At 43.5% G+C, this 21291-nt stretch overlaps 1 protein-coding gene across 1 annotated transcript in view; it reads right to left on the bottom strand.

Annotated features, from left to right (window-relative positions):
• LOC115469687 (multidrug resistance-associated protein 5-like) overlaps positions 1-21291 on the bottom strand; it is a 416281-nt gene that overhangs the window by 339800 nt on the left and 55190 nt on the right. The window contains 2 exon segments of the mRNA XM_030202474.1: positions 3069-3234; positions 12994-13227. Coding sequence (XP_030058334.1) covers positions 3069-3234; positions 12994-13227 — 400 coding nt within the window.

Raw genomic sequence — 21291 nt, 5'->3', positions numbered from 1 at the left:
CCAAGGAATCCCCAAAGGACCGTTGGGAGAACTCAGATACGCTGCCCTCATCTACATCAGAGGAGACAGAGTCTTCTAGGACCTGGAAGTCCACCCGAGGGCGTTTGCTTCCGGAGGCCTCAACCCTTGATCAGAGGGGGGAGCCGGGGGCAGCATTTAGCATAAGAAAAGCCTGATGCAGCAGCAAAATGAACTCAGGGGAGAACCCCCTAGACTGTGCACTTCTGCCGCCTGGGCCACGGCCCTAGACGCACCCTCAACCGGCGCTCGCAAGAGCAGGGGGGAAACATGTTGCGCATCCAAAATGGTGTCCAGCGCGAAACTCCAAGAAGGAGCCGCGCGGAAAGAACGGCGCTTAACTTGGCCGCTTTCTTGCCGTGCGCCCGAATCAAGGGGCGACCATAGCATTAACGTCTCCCACCTCGAGGGCGGCCCAAGAAGAAGCCGTCCGAGCAGAGTGGCCGGCCAAAATGGGGGAGGTGAGCAGCGGGGGATGGGCGCTTATGGCGGGAAAAAACGCCGCACCGGAGTAAAGAACCGGAACACTGACCGGACTCCAAACTGACGCCCAAACAAAGGCGAGTCATGCTTTGAAACCCCCACATCCCCCGCTAGACGCACAGACGTGGGTCCGGGGAGCGAATCTTCGTGCCCTCGCCCTCCGACGCCATAAGCCACGTGGAGACCGAACGGGGAACCCCCTGCCCGCTATAAAAGGTAAAATTACCTGCTTCTCGCTCCGAGCTGTAACGAACTGGTGTCCCAGTGAGCAGCTGCAATAAACGCTGATATAATGTTGAAATAAACGTTGAAATAACGCCCTTAAAGGACGTTCAAAATATTTTTTTTTTTTTTTTTTCGGAGCCAGCGGGACGGGGGAGAAAAGGAGGGACCTGGCACCACCAGGTTTGCACTTGCTCAAGAAGAGCCCTCAACCCCAGGTACTCAACAAAACCTAAGAATTAGGCTTGGAGACCTAGCCAGAGCTGCTGCTGTGTGTGCCACCACCTGCTGAGATAGAGAACATACTGGGGAGTTTCCGGCAGCACATGACACATATAGGGAGGCAAAAGGATTGCTCTCTATCTCCACCTGCTGGTAGATGGACACAACCCACCAGTCTATGGATTGATAGGCATGATGATATGGAAGTTGATATCGATGATGAAGATACAGAATCAGCAAACCTGAAAGTTATCTCTCGCTTGAAAGAAGAACTGAAGAAAAGTTTACTCCATGGATTTCAAGATATATGATTTGATAATTTATATAGATGAAGCAGCTTCCTGGATCCGAGATTCAAGTCAACCTACAGTGAAATACCAGGTGTCACTGCAGTTGCAGCTCAAGAAATCATAAAATGCAAACCACTGATGTATCAGTCAGCAGCAGGACAGCCATGGAGATCATTCAGACATTACCAGCTGTTCCAGAGTTTGAAACACAGGATGTGGATAAGCCTCAACAGAAATGCAGTCTTTGGGAAACTGGAATATACAAATGTTTCAGCTAAGAAAGCCAGACTTCCATCACAATCAGACTATGACAGTGATATTCAAATCAGATGCAGTGCAGAACTTGCTTGCTATAAACACAAAGATCCTTTGGAAATTGGCGGTGATGTTTTTTGTTTCTGGCAGCAAAGTCAAATGAAATTGCCACTATTGAACCAGTTTATACAGTGGTTTCTGTGTATGCTAGCCACCTCTGTGCCCTCAGAAATATTTTTTTCTGCTGCTGGACAAATTATAGCTGCAAGATGCAGTTGTCTAAAGCCAGCCAAAGTGGACAAAATATTTTTCTTAATAAAAACTGGAAGATGTAGGACTAACCAAACTTCACTTTTCACATGATGTAACATAGCATGGTGAGCTCACATTAAAGTTTGCCTTTATTCAATTGCTGCTGTCTGTTTTTTTTTTACCCTTTGTGTTATAATATTAGCATGTGGGCCTCACTATTTCAATCTAGTTAAATCAAATTGAATCAAAAAAACAATTTTTTGAAGGAATTGGATCGTACCGAATCAAAAGTTTTTTTGATTGAATCGAACAGCACTATTACCAAGTCTCCCACTTTGGTGGGCCATCTCCCTCTAAAGTGGGAAAGTCCCCTGCTGAAATGAGGAATCACTGTTTTTCTCACTGCCACTGCTGCTTCTCCCAATGCAGCGTCGTCATCAAACAGCAACAAAAAAAAGCAAGCACGGGCCGCAGCAGCCTTCAGGCAGGTGCTGTCAGTTCTGCCGGTCCTCTGCCCCCAGAACTCGAAGTTGACTTCAGCGGGGGCACAGGACCAGCAGAACAGACAGCGCATTCCTGAGGCTGCTGTGGCCCGTACTTGCTTCTTTTTTTTTTTTTTTATTGCGTCTGCTGCAGAGATTGCATCATGAAAACTGGAGGGAGACAGGATGAAATCAAAGTTGAAGCCAATAGGTTAGTCTCTGTTTTCCCTTCAAAACAAAGCAAGCAAACCTATGAGCTGCTGCATCCACGTTGTCATTCTTTATTGTTGGTAGCATTTTTTTTTAATTTAATCTCATTTATAGTTTCAAACATGCTGACCTGGCTGGCTTGTGCAGTATACAGATGTACACGGAGGAAGTAGAATAACTTTTCATAGGTAGACTAGTTTGGAGGGGCTTGTTAAAGGGACACCCTAGCACTGTTGTATTTGTGCAGATATTTTTTTCTCAAGGTAAAGGGTCTCTAAAACAGACATCATGTTATGAGAATCTGGTGTTCAACATTCAGAGTTTCTATTTATTTACTTATTTATATCCTACATAAACATGAATTGGTGCTGAATGAGCATTTTAAAATCTTTTTTTCCTATGCCTACATCAAAAGAAAAAAGATGACATGAGGCATGAGTGGCCATGGTTGGGGCATGTACTAAAATCTCCCTCTCAAAAATTAGGGCCTCTTGGCAGCTCTGATGCTCTGCCTTGGAGAATCAAATCTACTTTTGGTAAAATACATTGCTGAAGTACACTGTATCAAACAATTGCCCAGGAAAGTAATTCAAATCTAAAATATCCATAGAATACACTGAGACTTACCAGACACAGGTGAAGAGAATGAAGACAGCAGATCCCAGGAGTGCTGATGGTCCTAGAAACAGGACTATATAGATAATTCCCATGACTGCAACAAAAGGCCCTGCTGCCACCATACAGCCCACTGTAACTACTTCAAACAGACGCTGCCCATCATTTGAAAACATGTTAACAAACTGAAAAAGATAAGAGGTACACATTACTAGCCATCTTTTCCTATATTCTCTTTTTATTGATTTCATCCATTTGAGCTGGAGGATGAGAGTGCCCCTTGACCTAATAAGGGAACATTGGGATGGGAAGTTGATACCTCTGACACCCTGTAATTGAATATGGAGTTTAACATGCGGCAGAGATGAAGAAGAACTCCGTGGGCTTTGTCAGATAACTTGCAGGCAGCCCAGACTAAGCAAAAGACATGGTATGATCATAAAGCCTGAAATAGAGAGTTTTATGAGGGCCATGCAGGTGCTTGTTTTAGTCCAGTTCGTCAGAATAAACTTCAAGCTAATTGGGTGAGACCATACAAGGTCATAAGGCCACCTGAATGATACAAAACTATATTATATCTATGGACTCTCAAGACAGAAAGCAGTGTACTTTTCATGTAAATATGTTAAGGCTTATGCAAATCACACAGCTATGGTGCAGTCTACCAGAAGAGTGTCAGGATAGTGAGCCCATACCTGACCTCCTAGCAGAGGCCTTAACAGAGGGATCTGACACTGAAGAGAAACCGTTTAAACGTACAGACTGTGAAAAAACCTTTAGTCAAAAGGGAAAAATAGAACAGGAAACGTATAAAAGATACACATTTTACATGTTCTAATATCAGAAAGATTGTAGTATGAAAAAGGAGCTAATGCAACACCTGAAAATAGTAAAGAAACTGGATTATGTACAAGTATAGAATATGGGAAAATCCATATCAATAAAGCAAGCATTACAGATTAACCCCAAAACACTGATAATAACTATCTACATGTCCTGGTTATGACAGTAGCTTCAACCAGGAGAAAATGCCACAAAAATGCAAATTTCACCCAGAAGAGAGACCATTTTCAAGTACAGAGTGTAAGAAAAGTCTCAGTTGCCGGAAATTATTGTCAAAGCAGCATAGAATCCCTTCAGGGAAGAAACCGTTTACATGCACTGAATGTAGAAAAAGCTTTATTCATAACTCATAGCTAACCAAGCACCAGAGAATACACACAGGAGTAAAAGCCATTCACATGTGCTGAGTGGGTAAAAGCGTCTATCAGAAGATACTCCTCACTATTCACAAAATGAAGCATACAGGATTAAAACTGTTAGCATGTACTGAGTGTGGTAAAAACTTCTGTTATAAGCACCGGAAGGGCAATGAATGTGGCAAAGCTGATGGCCTCTCCAGGAAGGAAAAGCCAGAACTGCTCTAACATTGGACTATCGAGACCTGATCAGCTGTCTGCGGAGGCCCGCAGCCCACGTTCTCTCTTTTGAGGAGGGAGGTGTGACAGAACAGTTGTGTTTTAAACCTGTAAAATTGTCTTTATTAACATCCTTAAGTGCATTTCTCCAGTTTGGCCAGCAGGTGGTACATGTTGTATGTTAAAGCTGTTATAGAAAAGTGAATGCTTTCTTTAGTTTCACTCAGTGAAGAAGTGAATCTACATTATTGTGAGCAGTATACTTTTAAAATTGATTGACTGGGCTCTGATTGTTCTGGAGTTTGAAAATTAACCAGTAGTACTGCCTGTTGCTTCAGTCTTAGCCTGCGAGAAAAAGAGAGACAGATCTCTTTGCTGAGGCTCAATGAATTATATGTCATAATTGATCCAGATTTCAGTTACCTGTTATTGTTTGCTGACTGCACTATTTTGTTCCACTGTTTGATTTTTAAAAGACAATAAACAATATTTAGTTTATTGCCTCTCTGTCTGGACTGATAAAGAATCCTGGTGGTTTGAGTGCTGGGTCTGTGAGTGCTTTCTGGAACTGTTGGGATCACTGGGAGTGTGACCCCCAGTAATATAGAAATCACTGTGGATAATTTGAGAGCAGGAGACTTACCCAGAGGCAGTTGTGACCCAGTCGCTGGGAGGACGGTGCTCGTGTAGAGCAGAAGTGGCAGGTACAAATGGACCTGGCTGGATAGACTCTCTAAGGTGGCCTGTGGGGTAACACCAGGTGGGTGGCTAGGCGTTTCATGTCGTGTACCTTTTTATATGCATTTTATGTATGTATGTGTACTTATATATATATATATATATATATATACACACATACACGGTATGTGAATGTATGTATATAGAAAATTTAACATTTTTCTTGTTTGAGCCTTAATTGCGTCTATTTGTTGCATAGGATGGCATCCATTTGATTTGTATCGACATACCATTTGATTTCTTTGGACTTTCCTTATATATTTTTTCCTTTGAATGCATTGCAAGACACTCTTGTCATAATATCACCCGCAGGCATAGCGCTTTTTTCACGTTGTATCTTTTTTCGCTGACACTAAGATCTTAACTTTCTGTGGTAATCTAATATACAGCGGTAGTTTGTCACAGCTTAAGAAGTAACACTGTATGTTATTAGCCAAGGAGTCTAGTATTAGTTATTGTGATGTCATAACGTACATTAGCATTTGTTATATGTGGACACTGGGTCTTCAGTCTGTTTTGCTGTTTCACATAGGAACCAGTGACTAGTTTGCTTGAGGGATTATACTGCATGTGCCAAGATAGACTTTCATATCTATTTTACATCCAGTTTTTAACTTACATGTAGAGAGAGTTTGTATACTATGAATCATTTACCAGTTGTGACTTTAATTATAAAGCAGCACTTTGAATTGCCTTTTTCCTGTCCTTCTTTTGGCATTCCTATTCATTTTGAACTCAACATTTCTTTACAGTTAAATCTTCCCGCCTGATTTCAGCATCTTGATTAACCATTTACTAGTATATTAGACGCCATACACTTTTATGGTATCACAGCTGATTACTAAACTTTTTATGTTGTGCCGCTTAGCGCTTCTTTTTCCACCTCTATCTGGCGTTTTCATCAGCACTTTTTTTTAATATTAAGGAAATCGCTCATTATCTTGCTTCTTGTTACTAGTAGTTAGCAGCATTTTTCACTATTGAGTAAATATACTGGCAGACTATTTTCTGTTTCGGCAGCGGTGTCATTTTATTTTCTGACATGAACATAGATTCCTGCTTTGGATTATGGACATAACCCTTATGTATATTCTCCTTTTTATCCTCTCTACCTAGGTTTTTACCTGTTCTTATCACATAGAATTGTATTTGTTTTTACATTATTAGTGTTACAGCTAATAACAGATATAAATACACTTATTTTATTATATAGCTATATATTTGTTTTCAGTTATTTTATCTGGTTTCAAGATTAAGAATTGATAAGTTCCAAAGTTTGAGTCTCTTAGTAGTACATGTGCAACCTTGTGTAATCATTGATGGATATTCAAAATTTGTCTGTATGATTTTACTTCATGTTTAGGTGAATTGACATTTGATGTCATATGAGAGTTAGAGTGAGCACATATCATATTGAAGATATAAAATGAAGACGTTATCAACATAGCCTTTTAGTCGAGATCTGCAGATGTGGTTTTTTATTGACATATGTATCTAAGTATATATGGGTTCAGATGTGGATGTATCTAAGTTACTTTTATATTAATTCCACCAGGTCATTTTTTTTAATTATCCACTTTGTAACAGTGTCATTTTTGATTTGATGTGTTTTCTATATTTTATTACTATTTCTTCTGATTTTATTATATAACATATATTTTTTGCTGTTGAGGGCAGGCCTTTGTGGCCAAAACACTATTTGTGTTGAGTCCATTGGATGTTTAAAATAAACTTTTATATGACCTACAATCATCTAGTTCCTGATTTTGGTGTCACCTTCACTGTTTGCTTACTCAATATTGGCTAGCACTCATAATATCGGGTCAACAGCTGTAGCAGTCAGTGGCTTTAAAACTGCTGTCTGCCACAGGGTGAATATCGAGGATTGTTTTAACATAACATAAGAACATAAGTGTTGCATACTTGGACAGACCAAAGGTCCATCAAGCCCAGCATCCTGTTTCCAACAGTGGCCTATCCAGGTCAAGTACCTGGCAAGATCCCAGAACAGTAAAACAGGGGCCAATATTCAGACCATAGGACGGAGCCTGGCTAAATCCCGTGGTTGGTGGTCAGCCTGGATTTTCAATGCCAGGCCGTTTCCGGTGACTGGCACTGATACCAGTTTATTTTTAGCCAGGTTAAAGGTAACCGGCTAAGTTGAGATAGCTGGTTATCTTTAAACTGGCTACAGATATACCAGCTATTTAAGCAGCCCATATAGCCGCTTACAATAGACAGATATGAATTGAATGTTCAGCGATAGCCAGCTATATGGCACGATATAGCCGATATCTCCTAGGCGCTAACCGGGATATTCAACGGGGAATAACCAGCCATCCCCCGCTGAATATTGCCGGATAGGGTTGTATGCCATTTAACTGGCCAGGTGCTGTTCTTGGCCAGTTAAATGGTTTTGAATATTGGGGGACAGATTTTATGCTGCTTATCCTAGAAAACAGAACAAGCCAGCACACACAAATGCCTGGGGCAGTAATTGGAACTGGTGTCACTCCCCCTTGACAAAGTCAATACGAAACGGGAACCTGTCGGGTTTTAAGAGCGCACCAATCTGCCTAAGATAAAGTGTGCACAGTGCAAGTCTTTCTTTGTTATCATAATTGGGATGGTGGAGGTTGAGTCAATGATTATGACATTAACATATGTAATGTATTCACCTATTGAGTGAAAGCAATATTACTGAGTACTATATATGAGACTCTCCTTCACTTTAGTCTATAACTATCTAAGACTACTATATTTGCATCCATACACTCTGTGAACTTTGTTTGATATCCTAGAAATAAGCAGTGGATTTTCTTAAGTCTGTCTTAATAATGGCATACAGACTCTTCTTTTAAGAAATGATCCAAACTTTTTTAAACCCTGCTAAGCTAACTGCTTTTACCATATTCTCTGGCAGTGAATTCCAGAGTTTAATTACACGTTCAGTGAAGAAATATTTTCTCTGGATTGTTTTTACTTTACTATTTAGTAGCTTCATTGCTTTCCCCTAGTCCTAGTATTTTTGGAAAGAGTAAACAAGCAATGCACATCTACTCGTTCCATTCCAATCAGTATTTTAAAGACCTCTATCATATCTTCCCTCAGCTATCTCTTCTCCAAGCTGAAGAGGCCTAGCCACTTTAGCCTTTACTCATAGGGAAGTCATCTCATCCCTTTTATCATTTTCATCACCCCACTCTCTACTTTTTCTGATTCCACTATAGAATTGCACACAGTATTCGAGGTGCAGTCGTGATACAAAGGCAATATAACAGTCTCATTTTTGTTTTCCATTCCTTTCTTAATAAGTCCTAGCATTCTATTCACTTTTTTAGATGCCACTTCACGCTGAGCAGAGGGTTTCAATGTATCATCAACGATGATACCTAGATCCTTTTCCTGGGTGATGATTACTAATGTGGAACCTTGCATCACCTAGCTATAGTTTGGACTTCTTTCTCACATGCATCATTTTGCACTTGCTCACATTAAATGTCATCTGTCATTTGGATGCCCAGTCTCGTAAAGTCCTCTTGTAGTTTTTCACAATCCCCTTGATATTTAACAACTTTGAATAACTTTGTGTCATCAGCAAATGTAATTACCTCACTAGTTATTCCCATCTCTAGATCATTTAGAAATATGTTAAAAACCAGCAGTCCCAGCACAGACCCCTGGAAAACCCTACTAATACCTTTCTCCAATGTGAATACTGAAACTTTTATAGACTCAGGTGCTGGAGGTAGCTTCATTGATGAGGCCCTCATCCATCACCACAACATCCCTATTCATGAGTTAAAAGGCCAATACCAGTTTCATCGGTATATGGAAACATATAAGGACACATCAAGGCAAAGATGATTCCCCTACACTTGAGGATTGGGGTCCATATCTCTGTATGTTCTCCAGACAGCAGTTATAAGTACATACATAAGTACATAAGTACATAAGTAGTGCCATACTGGGAAAGACCAAAGGTCCATCTAGCCCAGCATCCTGTCACCGACAGTGGCCAATCCAGGTCAAGGGCACCTGGCACGCTCCCCAAACGTAAAAACATTCCAGACAAGTTATACCTAAAAATGCGGAATTTTTCCAAGTCCATTTAATAGCGGTCTATGGACTTGTCCTTTAGGAATCTATCTAACCCCTTTTTAAACTCCGTCAAGCTAACCGCCCGTACCACGTTCTCCGGCAACGAATTCCAGAGTCTAATTACACGTTGGGTGAAGAAAAATTTTCTCCGATTCGTTTTAAATTTACCACACTGTAGCTTCAACTCATGCCCTCTAGTCCTAGTATTTTTGGATAGCGTGAACAGGTCGCTTCACATCCACCCGATCCATTCCACTCATTATTTTATACACTCTATCATATCTCCCCTCAGCCGTCTCTTCTCCAAGCTGAAAAGCCCTAGCCTTCTCAGCCTCTCTTCATAGGAAAGTCGTCCCATCCCCACTATCATTTTCGTCGCCCTTCGCTGTACCTTTTCCAATTCTACTATATCTTTTTTGAGATACGGAGACCAGTACTGAACACAATACTCCAGGTGCGGTCGCACCATGGAGCGATACAACGGCATTATAACATCCGCACACCTGGACTCCATACCCTTCTTAATAACACCCAACATTCTATTCGCTTTCCTAGCCGCAGCAGCACACTGAGCAGAAGGTTTCAGCGTATCATCGACGACGACACCCAGATCCCTTCTTGATCCGTAACTCCTAACGCGGAACCTTGCAAGACGTAGCTATAATTCGGGTTCCTCTTACCCACATGCATCACTTTGCACTTGTCAACATTGAACCTTCATCTGCCACTTGCACGCCCATATCTCCCAGTCTCGCAAGGTCCTCCTGTAATCGTTCACATTCCTCCTGCGACTTGACGACCCTGAATAATTTTGTGTCATCGGCGAATTTAATTACCTCACTAGTTATTCCCATCTCTAGGTCATTTATAAATACATTAAAAAGCAACGGACCCAGCACAGACCCCTGCGGGACCCCACTAACTACCCTCCTCCACTGAGAATACTGGCCACGCAATCCTACTCTCTGCTTCCTATCTTTCAAACCAGTTCTTAATCCATAATAATACCCTACCTCCGATTCCATGACTCTGCAATTTCTTCAGGAGTCTTTCGGGCGGCACTTTGTCAAACGCCTTCTGAAAATCCAGATATACAATATCAACCGGCTCCCCATTGTCCACATGTTTGCTTACCCCCTCAAAAAAAATGCATTAGATTGGTGAGGCAAGACTTCCCATTCACTAAATCCGTGCTGACTTTGTCTCATCAGTCCATGTTTTTGTATATGCTCTGCAATTTTATTCTTAATAATAGCCTCCACCATCTTGCCCGGCACCGACGTCAGACTCACCGGTCTATATTTCCCGGATCTCCTCTGGAACCCTTCTTAAAATCGTAGTAACATTGGCTACCCTCCAGTCTTCCGGTACTACACTCGATTTTAGGGACAGATTGGCATATTTCTAACAGTAGCTCCGCAAGGCTTCCCTTGGTTACAGAAGCACAGTCCCCACATTGACTGGGAGTGGGGGGAGCTCTCAGCCTAGGGTAGGCCTTGTTTACATCACTGTTTGGACTCTGTGCTTCCTGCCTTTCCAGTGGCCACCAGCAACCTGGAGGTCATAGGGGGTATACTATGATTATACCGACATATTTTCCAAGACACAGGCTGAGACTTTACCACCACACTGGGGACTACGACTTCCCCATTGATTTGTTACCTGCCAAGTCTGCTCTTGTCTCCTGATCCTGCCTCTAGTTCTTGCCTTCTACCCTACTCCAGAGTGACATCTGTCTGGCCCTCCTGCCTTCAGGTTGGGGACCGGTGGCAGCTGAAGGGCTCACCATCTGGTCCAGTGACAGAGTAGAGTGCTCCAGCATTCCAAGATGGTGCCTGGGAACACGGAGATGCTGAGCCTCCTTTTGAATTCAAGGCAAGGGAGACACCGTAATATCTTCCACAAAGCCATTTGATACAATACACTACTTGGGAGGTATTGCAGTACGTTCATTGTTTTACATAAAAGATTCCTGATCAACAAAGAATCTTTATTTAAAACAAACAAAAAAAAAAAGACTGCAATACGTCCCAATAGTATATTGTATCAAATGTCCTTGTGGAAAATATTATATTGGGTACACCACATGGAAGATAAAGTTGCACATTGCTGAACATCTTAGCAATATTAGACAATCAAGAAGAGAAGCACTATTAGTGGAACATTGGCAGGCGGAGTCATCAATTAAAGGACTTAAGATTTGAAGTACTTTTATCTTTATGTCTCCCTCGTGGAGGTAATGTGGCACAAGTTTTGTTGCAGAGGGAGCAGAAAATGTCTTTGAGTGGAATACGGTGTCTCCTGCAGGGTTGAATAAAGATAAAAAATGGTTTTCATTGGAATGATTAACTGAGCATATCCGGATTCACCTGGACTCAAATTCAAAAGGAGGCTCGGCATCTCCGTGTTCCCTGGGTGCCATCTTGAAATGCTCAAATGCTCTATTTGCTGTGTCAGTAAACTTTTCATACTTATTATATGTTGTTTAATATTTTATTGATTTGTTTTTTGTTTTTGAACAGTTACTCTCTGAAGAATCCACTTTATGGTGAAACTTGGATCCGAGTTGGAAATTAAAGATGGACAATGCATTGTAATTGAAAGTATGGATAGCTCTATCTATCAACAGAAAGGCTCCCAAGAATGAACATCTGTGAAGAGAACATCATTGAACGCCATTTTAATTACAGATACGTTTTTTCAATCTTTTTGAATAATTGAAATATTTTTGAGGTGATCATTATGGACATTAGTGGGACTTATATGCAGGGAAGCCTGATGTGTGATGATAGATGATAGTGGCTAGAAATGTGCTTATTACATTAAAATTAGTCACATATGATTTTCTGAGCACATCACATTCACTTTTTAAATATATTTGAGAGTTTTGATATATTATCATGGGTTTATTTGTAGTTGATATATTTATACTAGGAAGAGTATACACATTTTAACTCCTGTATATTTTTTGATATGTCATTATACATGTGTCTGGTCAAGTTTAAATTACAGAATACTGATATTTTTAAATATTTTTTTAATTTTAGATGTTTATTTCACAAATGTTTATAATAATATACTTCCAATTGTTTCCAAAGCTTCAATATGTGTGTATATGGTTTATATTGATGAAGGATAGCTGTTGGGCAGACTATTTACTTAGAAACCTGTTATCAAGTGCACTAAGGCATTATTTGTTAAGAGTAATGGTTTATACTAATAACACTATTCACACCTGTATGTCCAGTGACCACCCATGTGATCTCTGAGCCCATCCAAAATGTCAGTCCAACTATGCCACTGCTTCAGACTGGTTTAGATCCATGCCTGTTCTATCCCGCTTACCCTTTCACTGATTCCCTATTCCCTCCAAGGCTCTAACCATGTTGAATTTCCTCTGTCCTCTTCTTCCATGCACTTAAAATGAGCCTGCTGCTAAATAAATGAGTGTTTTCATGCTCTTGGATATATTAAGATTCCCCTCTTTCTTCACATGTGCTTAGCATGTGCATTTTGTAATTAATAACACCACATTATTGTACAGTTGACACCTTGGCTAATTGTTTTAAGATACAAGAATAGAGAAGTATTAATATATTAACAATATATTGAACAATTTAACTGTAATGGAATGGGGTTTCTGTAAAACAAAAAGTGTCAAAACAAACAGAGAAAGCATGTACTTACTTCTCCAACCATCACATTGTTTGCATCCTTCAGTTTCAATAGTTTTTTAAAAGCTAATGTTAACACTGCTCCCTTAAGCCGAATTCCTGTTCTATAGTTCAATGCCCAGTTTAGGGTAAATGACCAAGAACGGATCAGTTCTGCTAGGAAAATGCCAAATGTAAGGAGCAAACCATACAAAAGATCTGATTTTGAAGCTTGGGAATATTCCAACAGTCTCCTTATGAAGATGGCCTATGATAAAAATGCAAAAATAATGTTAAACCATATGTACTGAACACTTTTTCTACCCACCTAGAAGCAAAGTTCATAGGTACTTTTGTATCCATGAATCTTGTACCTAATTTTCATTGGGGAAGTACTCAGATACTTTCCTTCTGTAAATTGTATAGGTAGAAACTACTTGTAGACTTCTGCACCTGCTTTTTGTGTAGGTAAAATGTTTATGGAAACTAATATGCATAAATTAGAAAAAATAAACAGGAGAATAGAAATGTTAAAGTACACAGAGAACTACCAACCAGGAACCTCACAAATGATAGCACCCACCAAATAGGAAGGTATATAAGGTATCCTATATTCCGTGGTTCTACCTGTGAACTGGACCAATATTTCAAACTCTGGTTCAACATATATACCTTAATTTATTATATCACATTAGAAGAAAATTAGCGTAGGTACCCAGCATTGTGCGGTGGTGATCTTTTCATCTTGTCAGATTTCAAAACAAATGAACCACTGAGTACTCTTGAGAACTTCTAGGTCAGTGCTTCCCAAACTGTGGATCGTGACCCCCAAGTGGGATCTCACATGCCATTCTTTGGGTTGCGACCTGGACAGGCACTACATAGATGCATCATTACGATGCACCTCAGCAGAGTTGTGGGCATTGCTGCTGCCATGATCATGAGGCCATAGCCAGAAAATGTTTGAGCAGCACTGCTACTACTTATCATTTCTATAGCGCTACTAGAGGTACGCAGTGCTGTACACTTGAACATGAAGAGACAGTCCCTGCTCTACAGAGCTTACAATCTAGTTAGGACAGACAAACAGGACAAACAAGAGATAAGGGAATATTAAAGTGAGGATGATAAAATAAGGGCTCTGCCCTAGGTACCGTATATGTTTTGTGCTTGCTCACAATGTGCTGCTTAGTAGTTCTGCAATACTATCAAATGCCACAAATGCTCTGAGATATTGAAGGTTCTGGAACAAGCTTATCCTCCAGTCTCTAAAATGTACTATTTATTGCCTTACTAGTAAAAAAAAGGCCCGTTTCTGGAGCCATTGAAACGGGCGCTAGCAAGGCTTTCCTGTGGGCCCCCCCTCCCCACCCGTCGTCGATGTTGGTGATTTGCTCCGCCTCCGCCCTCAACGTCATAACATTTGAAGCGAGGGCGGTGAATTGCTCCACCCCGCCCTCAACGTCATAACGTTTGACGTGAGGGCGGGGCCCAGATACTGTGATTTTCGAGGCTTCAGAGCTTCGAACATACGAACCTTGGCTTCAGTGACGTCAGAAGCCAATAGAACGTTGAGGGTGAGTTTTATATATATAGATATTAAGGAAATTACTTAACAACCTGTGGCTGAAGGGTCTGAAGTATCTTTTGACACTTTAAACCTTACACAGGTACTTGAAAATGATAATTTGGGTATTAAGCCGACAACTTTAATAGTGACTTTTGTATTACAACCTGATAGAGATTGGATTTTGAAACAAATTTTCCATCATAGAGAAGAACTTGTCTTGAATTATAAGATTAGAATGTTTCCAGATGTTTCTAAATTAACCTAACAAGCGTCAACTTTTCCTTAAACTTTGTCCATGAGTACTGCAACTAGAAGGTCTTTTCTGGTTGAATTTCCCCTGTAAATGCGTACTGAAATTAAACTCAGTGAAATATGTATTTTTTAATACAACACAATTAACTTCATTCTTGGATTCCAAGACTGTTGTAACTCCACTTTCACAGCCAAGAGCAGTAGTTACATCTACTCCGTAATTAATTTGAAGATAATCCTGAATTCTCCTTTCTAGCCTCCTAATATTTTTTGACTAGTATGGAAACAATCGGGCTTATTTTCGAAAGAGAAGGGCGCCCATCTTCCGACACAAATCGGCATAATCGGAAGCTGAGTTTGGGCGCCCTCAACTGCTTTCCATCGCGGGGACGACCCAAGTTCACGGGGGCGTGTTGGCAGCATAGCGAAGGTGGGACTGGGGCGTGCTTAAGAGATGGGAATCCTCGGCCGATAATGGAAAAAAGAAGGGCGTCCCTGACGAGCACTTGGGCGACTTTACTTGGTCCATTTTTTCTTGCGACCAAGCCTTAAAAAGGTGCCCGAACTGACCAGATGACCACCGGAGGGAATCAGGGATGACCTCCCCTTACTCCCCTTCCCACCCTAAAAAAAAAAAAAAACTTAAATTTTTTTTTTGCCAGCTTCAAATGTCATACCCAGCTCCATGACAGCAGTATGCAGGTCCCTGGAGCAGTTTTAGTGGGTGCCCTGCACTTCAGGCAGGCGGACCCAGGCCCATCCCCCCCTACCTGTTACACTTGTGGTGGTAAATGTGAGCCCTTCAAAACCCACCACAAACCCACTGTACCCACATGTAGGTGCCCCCTTCACCCCTTAGGGCTATCGTAGTGGTGTACAATTGTGGGGAGTGGGTTTTTGGGGCTTTGGGGGGCTCAGCACACAAGGTAAGGGAGCTATGCACCTGGAAGCAATTTGTGAAGTCCACTGCAGTGCCCCCTAGAGTGCCCGGTTGGTGTCCTGGCATGTCGGGGGGACCAGTGCACTATGAATGCTGGCAACTCCCATGACCAAATGGCTTGGATTTGGTTGTTTCTGAGATGGGCGCCCTCGGTTTCCATTATCGCCGAAAGCCGGGGACGACCATCTTTAAGGGCGACCTAAGGGTGACCATCTCTAGGGTCGACCTAAATGTTGAGATTTGGGTGTTCCCGATCGTATTATCAAAACGAGAGTTTAATTCTACTTCCATTTAATTTCATATATTCCATCATCTTTATAACACCAGGCTTCCCAGGTAGATTACAACAACAGTTAAGATGAACCCATCAGGAAACAGGATATCCTCACTGAAATTTGGCCATCTGTATTGAGTACAGACAGTGTATTTATTTATTTATTTTTTAGTGTAGAAAAAATGAGCACAAAATACAGAGTTTAAAATTGCTGTTTCTACCAGCTATAATAATTTTTAAAGATGTTTTAGTGATATTCAATTGTTATTTGATGATATTTATATCATATGAGAAGCTTTCAAATCAATTAAAAAGCTGTCCAATAAGTAAAAAACAAAAACTTTTGACCTCTACCTGTTGGAATTTTAGAAACAGATTCCTGTGGAGTGGAATCTGTGTATCTATAAGATAGTACTGAATGACAAGAACTCGACAGCATCGTAGAAGGTGTACGATGCCGACGAGATTTAAAATGCCTGCCTCTTGAGTGATGAGATGAATGATGAGACGCCGATAGACGTTTATGATGTCTTGAATGGTGTCTGCTGTGACTTGAGTATGGGAAGAAGAAGAAGAGGAAGAACTCACCCAGTGCCAATGTTTAGGTGCTGGTGAGTTAGACCGAGACTGTACCAGACAGTATCGCTAAACTGGTGTCAGGGGGAGTTTCAGCTAAGTGCCTTTGCTCCTCAGCATCTAACATATTGGATGCCGCTGTCAGCTGCTGCATTGTCTAGGTGCCAAGAATTTCTCCTGCCAGTGTAAATGCTGTAGTCTGATCTCTGGGCACAGAGGCAAGGGGGAGACCAGAGAAACCTGATCCCTGGGCATATTAGCAAGGGGGAGAGCAGGTGCAGACAATGTCTTGATGTTAACCAGATTTGACAGCACTGTGGCAGCTGAACACTTTGACTTTTGATGTTTCTTTTCAGAACTAGTAGTTGAATTTTCTGATCTTGACTCTGAGATATTCATTTAACTTCAAAGCTCATATGTCAAGATTTTTCTGAGACAAACTAAGACAGCTGGAAAATATGAGGGTCTGTGACAGAAATTTTTCTTGTACACTTAGTACAAGCTTTGAAACCTGGCTTAGAATAAGACATAGTAAAAATCTGTCTCAAATAAATATAAGAAATGCATTAGGGAAAATAATGTGACTCGGGTCATTCCGCAACAGCAGACAGAAAAAAACTGACGGGGGGAGTGGTTATGGGCTATTTTAACTCAGTGACAGGAACAGGAAGTTAGGGACATGCGCAGTGAAGTGTTTAATGTTTTTTTTATTCTACGAAAACAAGCAGGCTGATATTCTCACATGTGGGTGACGTCACGTCGGCCTCGGAGGATTTCTAGCAAAATCTAAAAGTCTCTGGAACTGTGCCCTGTCGCACGGGGCAACCACACTGCGCATGCGTGCGCATGACTTCTCGCCCGCCGCTAGGACACGTTCCTCAGTTCTTTTTGTGTCCGCGTCTGAGGTGACACGGAGTTGAAGCGACCATGTTAGGTTGCTCGATCGGGAATTTTTCCTTCTTTTTGTGTCTTTTTCGCTGACACCATCGCGTTTTTGATTTAGCCAAGGCTATTTTTCCCCGGTATGTCCTTGAAGACGCCCAGCGGCTTCAAGCCTTATGCCCGCTGCAGCCGGACCATCTCTAGCACTGATCCGCACTCCTGGTGCCTTCAGTGCCTTGGGCCCGACCATCGCTCGGATGCTTGTAAGTTGTGCCACAAAATGAAAAAGCGCACTTTACTTTCCCGAGAGGCCCAGACAGAGAAGTATTTTGGTTCTGGTACCTCGACGTCGGCATCGGGGTTGACGTCGAGAGCGGCGCCAGCGTCAGGAGACATGGTACCGACTGCCAGAGACCGATGCACGCTTGGAGCAGTGATGCATCGAGTGGGTCTCCACCTGCCTTGGCGCCTCCTGCTTTGCAGGCCCCCCCGGGACCGACCTCTGTCGGACCCGACCCCGAAGAGGCGTGTGGATTCCACGTCCTCTTCGCCGGTACCGAGGAGTGTCGATGACGGGCATCGGGCGAAGGCTAAGAGGCATCGTCATCGGTCTCCTTCTTGACACGGTACCGGGAGCTCCGGGTCATCGAGGGCATTGATACCCGAGAAGCGTCAGTGCCGTAGAGGATCGCTCTCTCTCTATCATGGAGGTATCGACGCGTAGATCATCAGGCAGTCCGGTACCCGGGCTCCCCAACCTCAACAGACTCTGTCTCCGACGTCTGCATCGGCTTCACAGCCTTTCCCGGCAGCAGCTTTGGATGAGCGCATCAAGGCCTTGTTTCCCTGCGTTAATGGAAACAATGCTGCATCAGTTACGTTCGGTGCCGGAGGCATCGTGCCGGAGGCATCGGTGCCGTCGGTACTTGCCTGTATCGGTGCCGGCGGTGTCGGTGCCGTCGGTACTAGGAGGTTTCTTGCGGCATCAAGCTTTTCGCCTGGGGTGAGGCGTTCTTCACCGGTACCGGTTCCGGTGTCAGTGTCGGCTGCCTCCCACGTCAATTCTCCGTTGGCATTGGTGGAGGAAGCTTCACCGGAGTCTCCTGGAGCTTCAACTTCTCGACGTTGTCATCGAGGCCATCGTGCCTCTGAGTCGAGACGGGCTCAGATCAGGGCGGCTCTTAATGAGCTTTTAGCCCCATCTGACGATAGCTCATCTGAGGAAGATGAGGGTCGTGGAGTTTTCTTCTGGCCGGGGACTCTCTGGGCCTTCCATCTGATTCGACCCCCCTCGCCTCAAAGACAACTCCTCCCCTCCGGAGAGTTTTGTCTTTTTCCTCTTTTGTTCGGGAGATGTCTGAGGCCATCCCCTTCCCTGTGGAGGTCGTGGATGAGCCCAGGGCCAAGATGCTCGAGGTCCTGGACTATCCATCTCCACCTAAGTCTTCTACCACAGTTCCTTTTCATGATACACTCCGGGAAGTGCTGATGAGGAACTGGGAGAAGCCTCTTTCTTGTCCAACTATTCCCAAGAAGGCTGAGTCCCAGTATCGGGTCCACGGGGAACCCAATTTCATTAGGCCTCAGTTGCCTCATGATTCTGCGGTGGGGGATTCCGCTCTCAGAAGAGCTAAGAGTTCTCGGAACTTTGCCTTGGCACCCCCCGGGGCGAGAACATAGAACCTTAGATTCTTTGGGAGAAAGGGGTATCAGGCTGGTATGCTCGCCTCCAAAATCCAAACTTACCAGCTCTTTACGAACATTCATTTACGGAACCTGTGCAGCAGCTTGAGAGTTTAGTAGATACACTCCCACCGGAGCAGGCTGAACCCTTTCGCCAAGTGGTCAGGCAGCAGAAGGCGTGTTGCAAGTTCCTGTCCAGGGGCATTTATGATACTTGCGATGTGACATCTAGATTTTCTGCGATGGGTATAGTGATGCGCAGACTCTCATGGCTGTGTGCCTCTAACCTGGAGGAGAGAACTCAGCAGAAAACTGCAGATATCCCTTGCCAGGGGGATCATCTTTTTGGAGAGAAGGTTAAGGAGATGATTGATATCTCTACCAGCGTGATAACGCTATGGATTCTCTCTCCCGCTGGGCGCGTTCTGCATCCTTTTCCCTCTTCCAGGAGTGTTTTAAAAGGGAAGAGAAGTGCTTCTTATGCCTCTAGGGGCCGTAAGTACACCTCTGCTTCTCGACAGCTGGTTCAGGCTCTGCCCCAGCGCGCTCGTTCTCCGTCAACAGCATGCGCCTAAGCAGGCCCCTGCAGCTCCCCAGCAAAAACCAGGGACTGGTTTTTGACTGGCTCCAGTGCAGCATAGCCGAAATCATTGTGTCCGTACCGGACGATCTTCCTGTTGGGGGGAGGTTGAAATTTTTCACCAAAGGGTGGCCTCTGATAACCTCCGACAGGTGGGTTCTCCAAATAGTCCGGTTAGGATACACCCGCAATCTGGAATCCTTACCGCCAAATTGCCCACCGGGAGCTCAGTCCTTCATCTCCCATCACAAGCAGGTACTTGCAGAAGAACTCTCCACCCTTCTCAGCACCAATGCGGTCGAGCCCGTTCCACCAGGGCAAGAAGGGCTGGGATTCTATTCCAGGTACTTCCTTGTGGAAAAGAAAACAGGGGGGATGTGTCCCACCCTAGACCTAAGGGGCCTGAACAAATATTTGGTTCGAGAAAAGTTCAGGATGCTTTCCCTGGGCACCCTTCTTCCCATGATTCAGGAGAATGATTGGCTATGCTCTCTGGACTTAAGGGATGCTTATACCCACATCTCGATTCTTCCAGCTCACAGGAAGTATCTGCGGTTTCGGCTGGGAACACAGCACTTTCAGTACTGTGTGTTGTTTTTTGGCTTGGCGTCTGCACCCAGGGTTTTTACCAAGTGCCTGGCAGTTGTTGCAGCGTCGCTACGCAGGCTGGAAGTGCATGTGTTCCCTTATCTGAACGATTGGCTGGTGAAGAGCACCTCCCAGGAGGGGGCTTTGCAGTCCATGCGGATGACTAGTCAGGTGTTAGAGCTGCTGGGCTTGTGTAATCAATTACCCGAAGTCCTATCTCATTCCACTCCAGAAATTGGAATTCATAGGAGCTCTGTTGTGCACGCAGACGGCTTGTGCCTATCTTCCCGAGCCCAGAGCGGACAAACTTCTGTCTCTGGTCTCCAGAGTGTAAGCGTCTCAACAGATCACAGCTCAGCAGATGTTGAGACTTCTGGGGCACATGGCCTCCACGGTTCTCGTGACTCCCATGGCACGCTTACACATGAGATCTGCTCAATGGACCCTAGCTTCCCAGTGGTCTCAGGCCGCGGGGAATCTAGAGGATGTGATTCAGTTGTCCACCGACTTTCGGAAGTCTCTTCATTGGTGGACAATTCGATCCAATCTGGTTTTGGGACGCCCATTCCAAATTCCTCAGCCATAAAAAGTGCTGACGACGGATGCATCCCTCCTGGGGTGGGGAGCGCATGTAGATGGGCTTCATACTCAAGGAGTTTGGTCCCTTCAGGAGAGGTATCTTCAGATCAATCTCCTGGAGTTTACGAGCTGTCTGGAACGCGCTGAAGGCTTTCAGAGATCGGCTATCCAACCAAATTATTCTGATTCAAACAGACAATCAGGTTGCAATGTATTACATAAACAAGCAAGGGAGTACCGGATCTCGCCCTCTGTGTCAGGAGGCCGTTCAGATGTCGCTTTGGTTTCGTCAACACGGAATGTGTCTCCAAGCCACTTATCTGGCCGGTGTAAACAACAGTCTGGCCGACAGATTGAGCAGGATAATGCAGCCCAGGGGCGTAGCTAACGGGTGGGCCTGGCTGGGCC

The sequence above is a fragment of the Microcaecilia unicolor genome, chromosome 4 (genome assembly GCF_901765095.1).
Source record: "Microcaecilia unicolor chromosome 4, aMicUni1.1, whole genome shotgun sequence".
Taxonomy (NCBI): Eukaryota; Metazoa; Chordata; class Amphibia; order Gymnophiona; family Siphonopidae; genus Microcaecilia; species Microcaecilia unicolor.
This window is presented reverse-complemented; position numbering and strand designations above follow the sequence as displayed.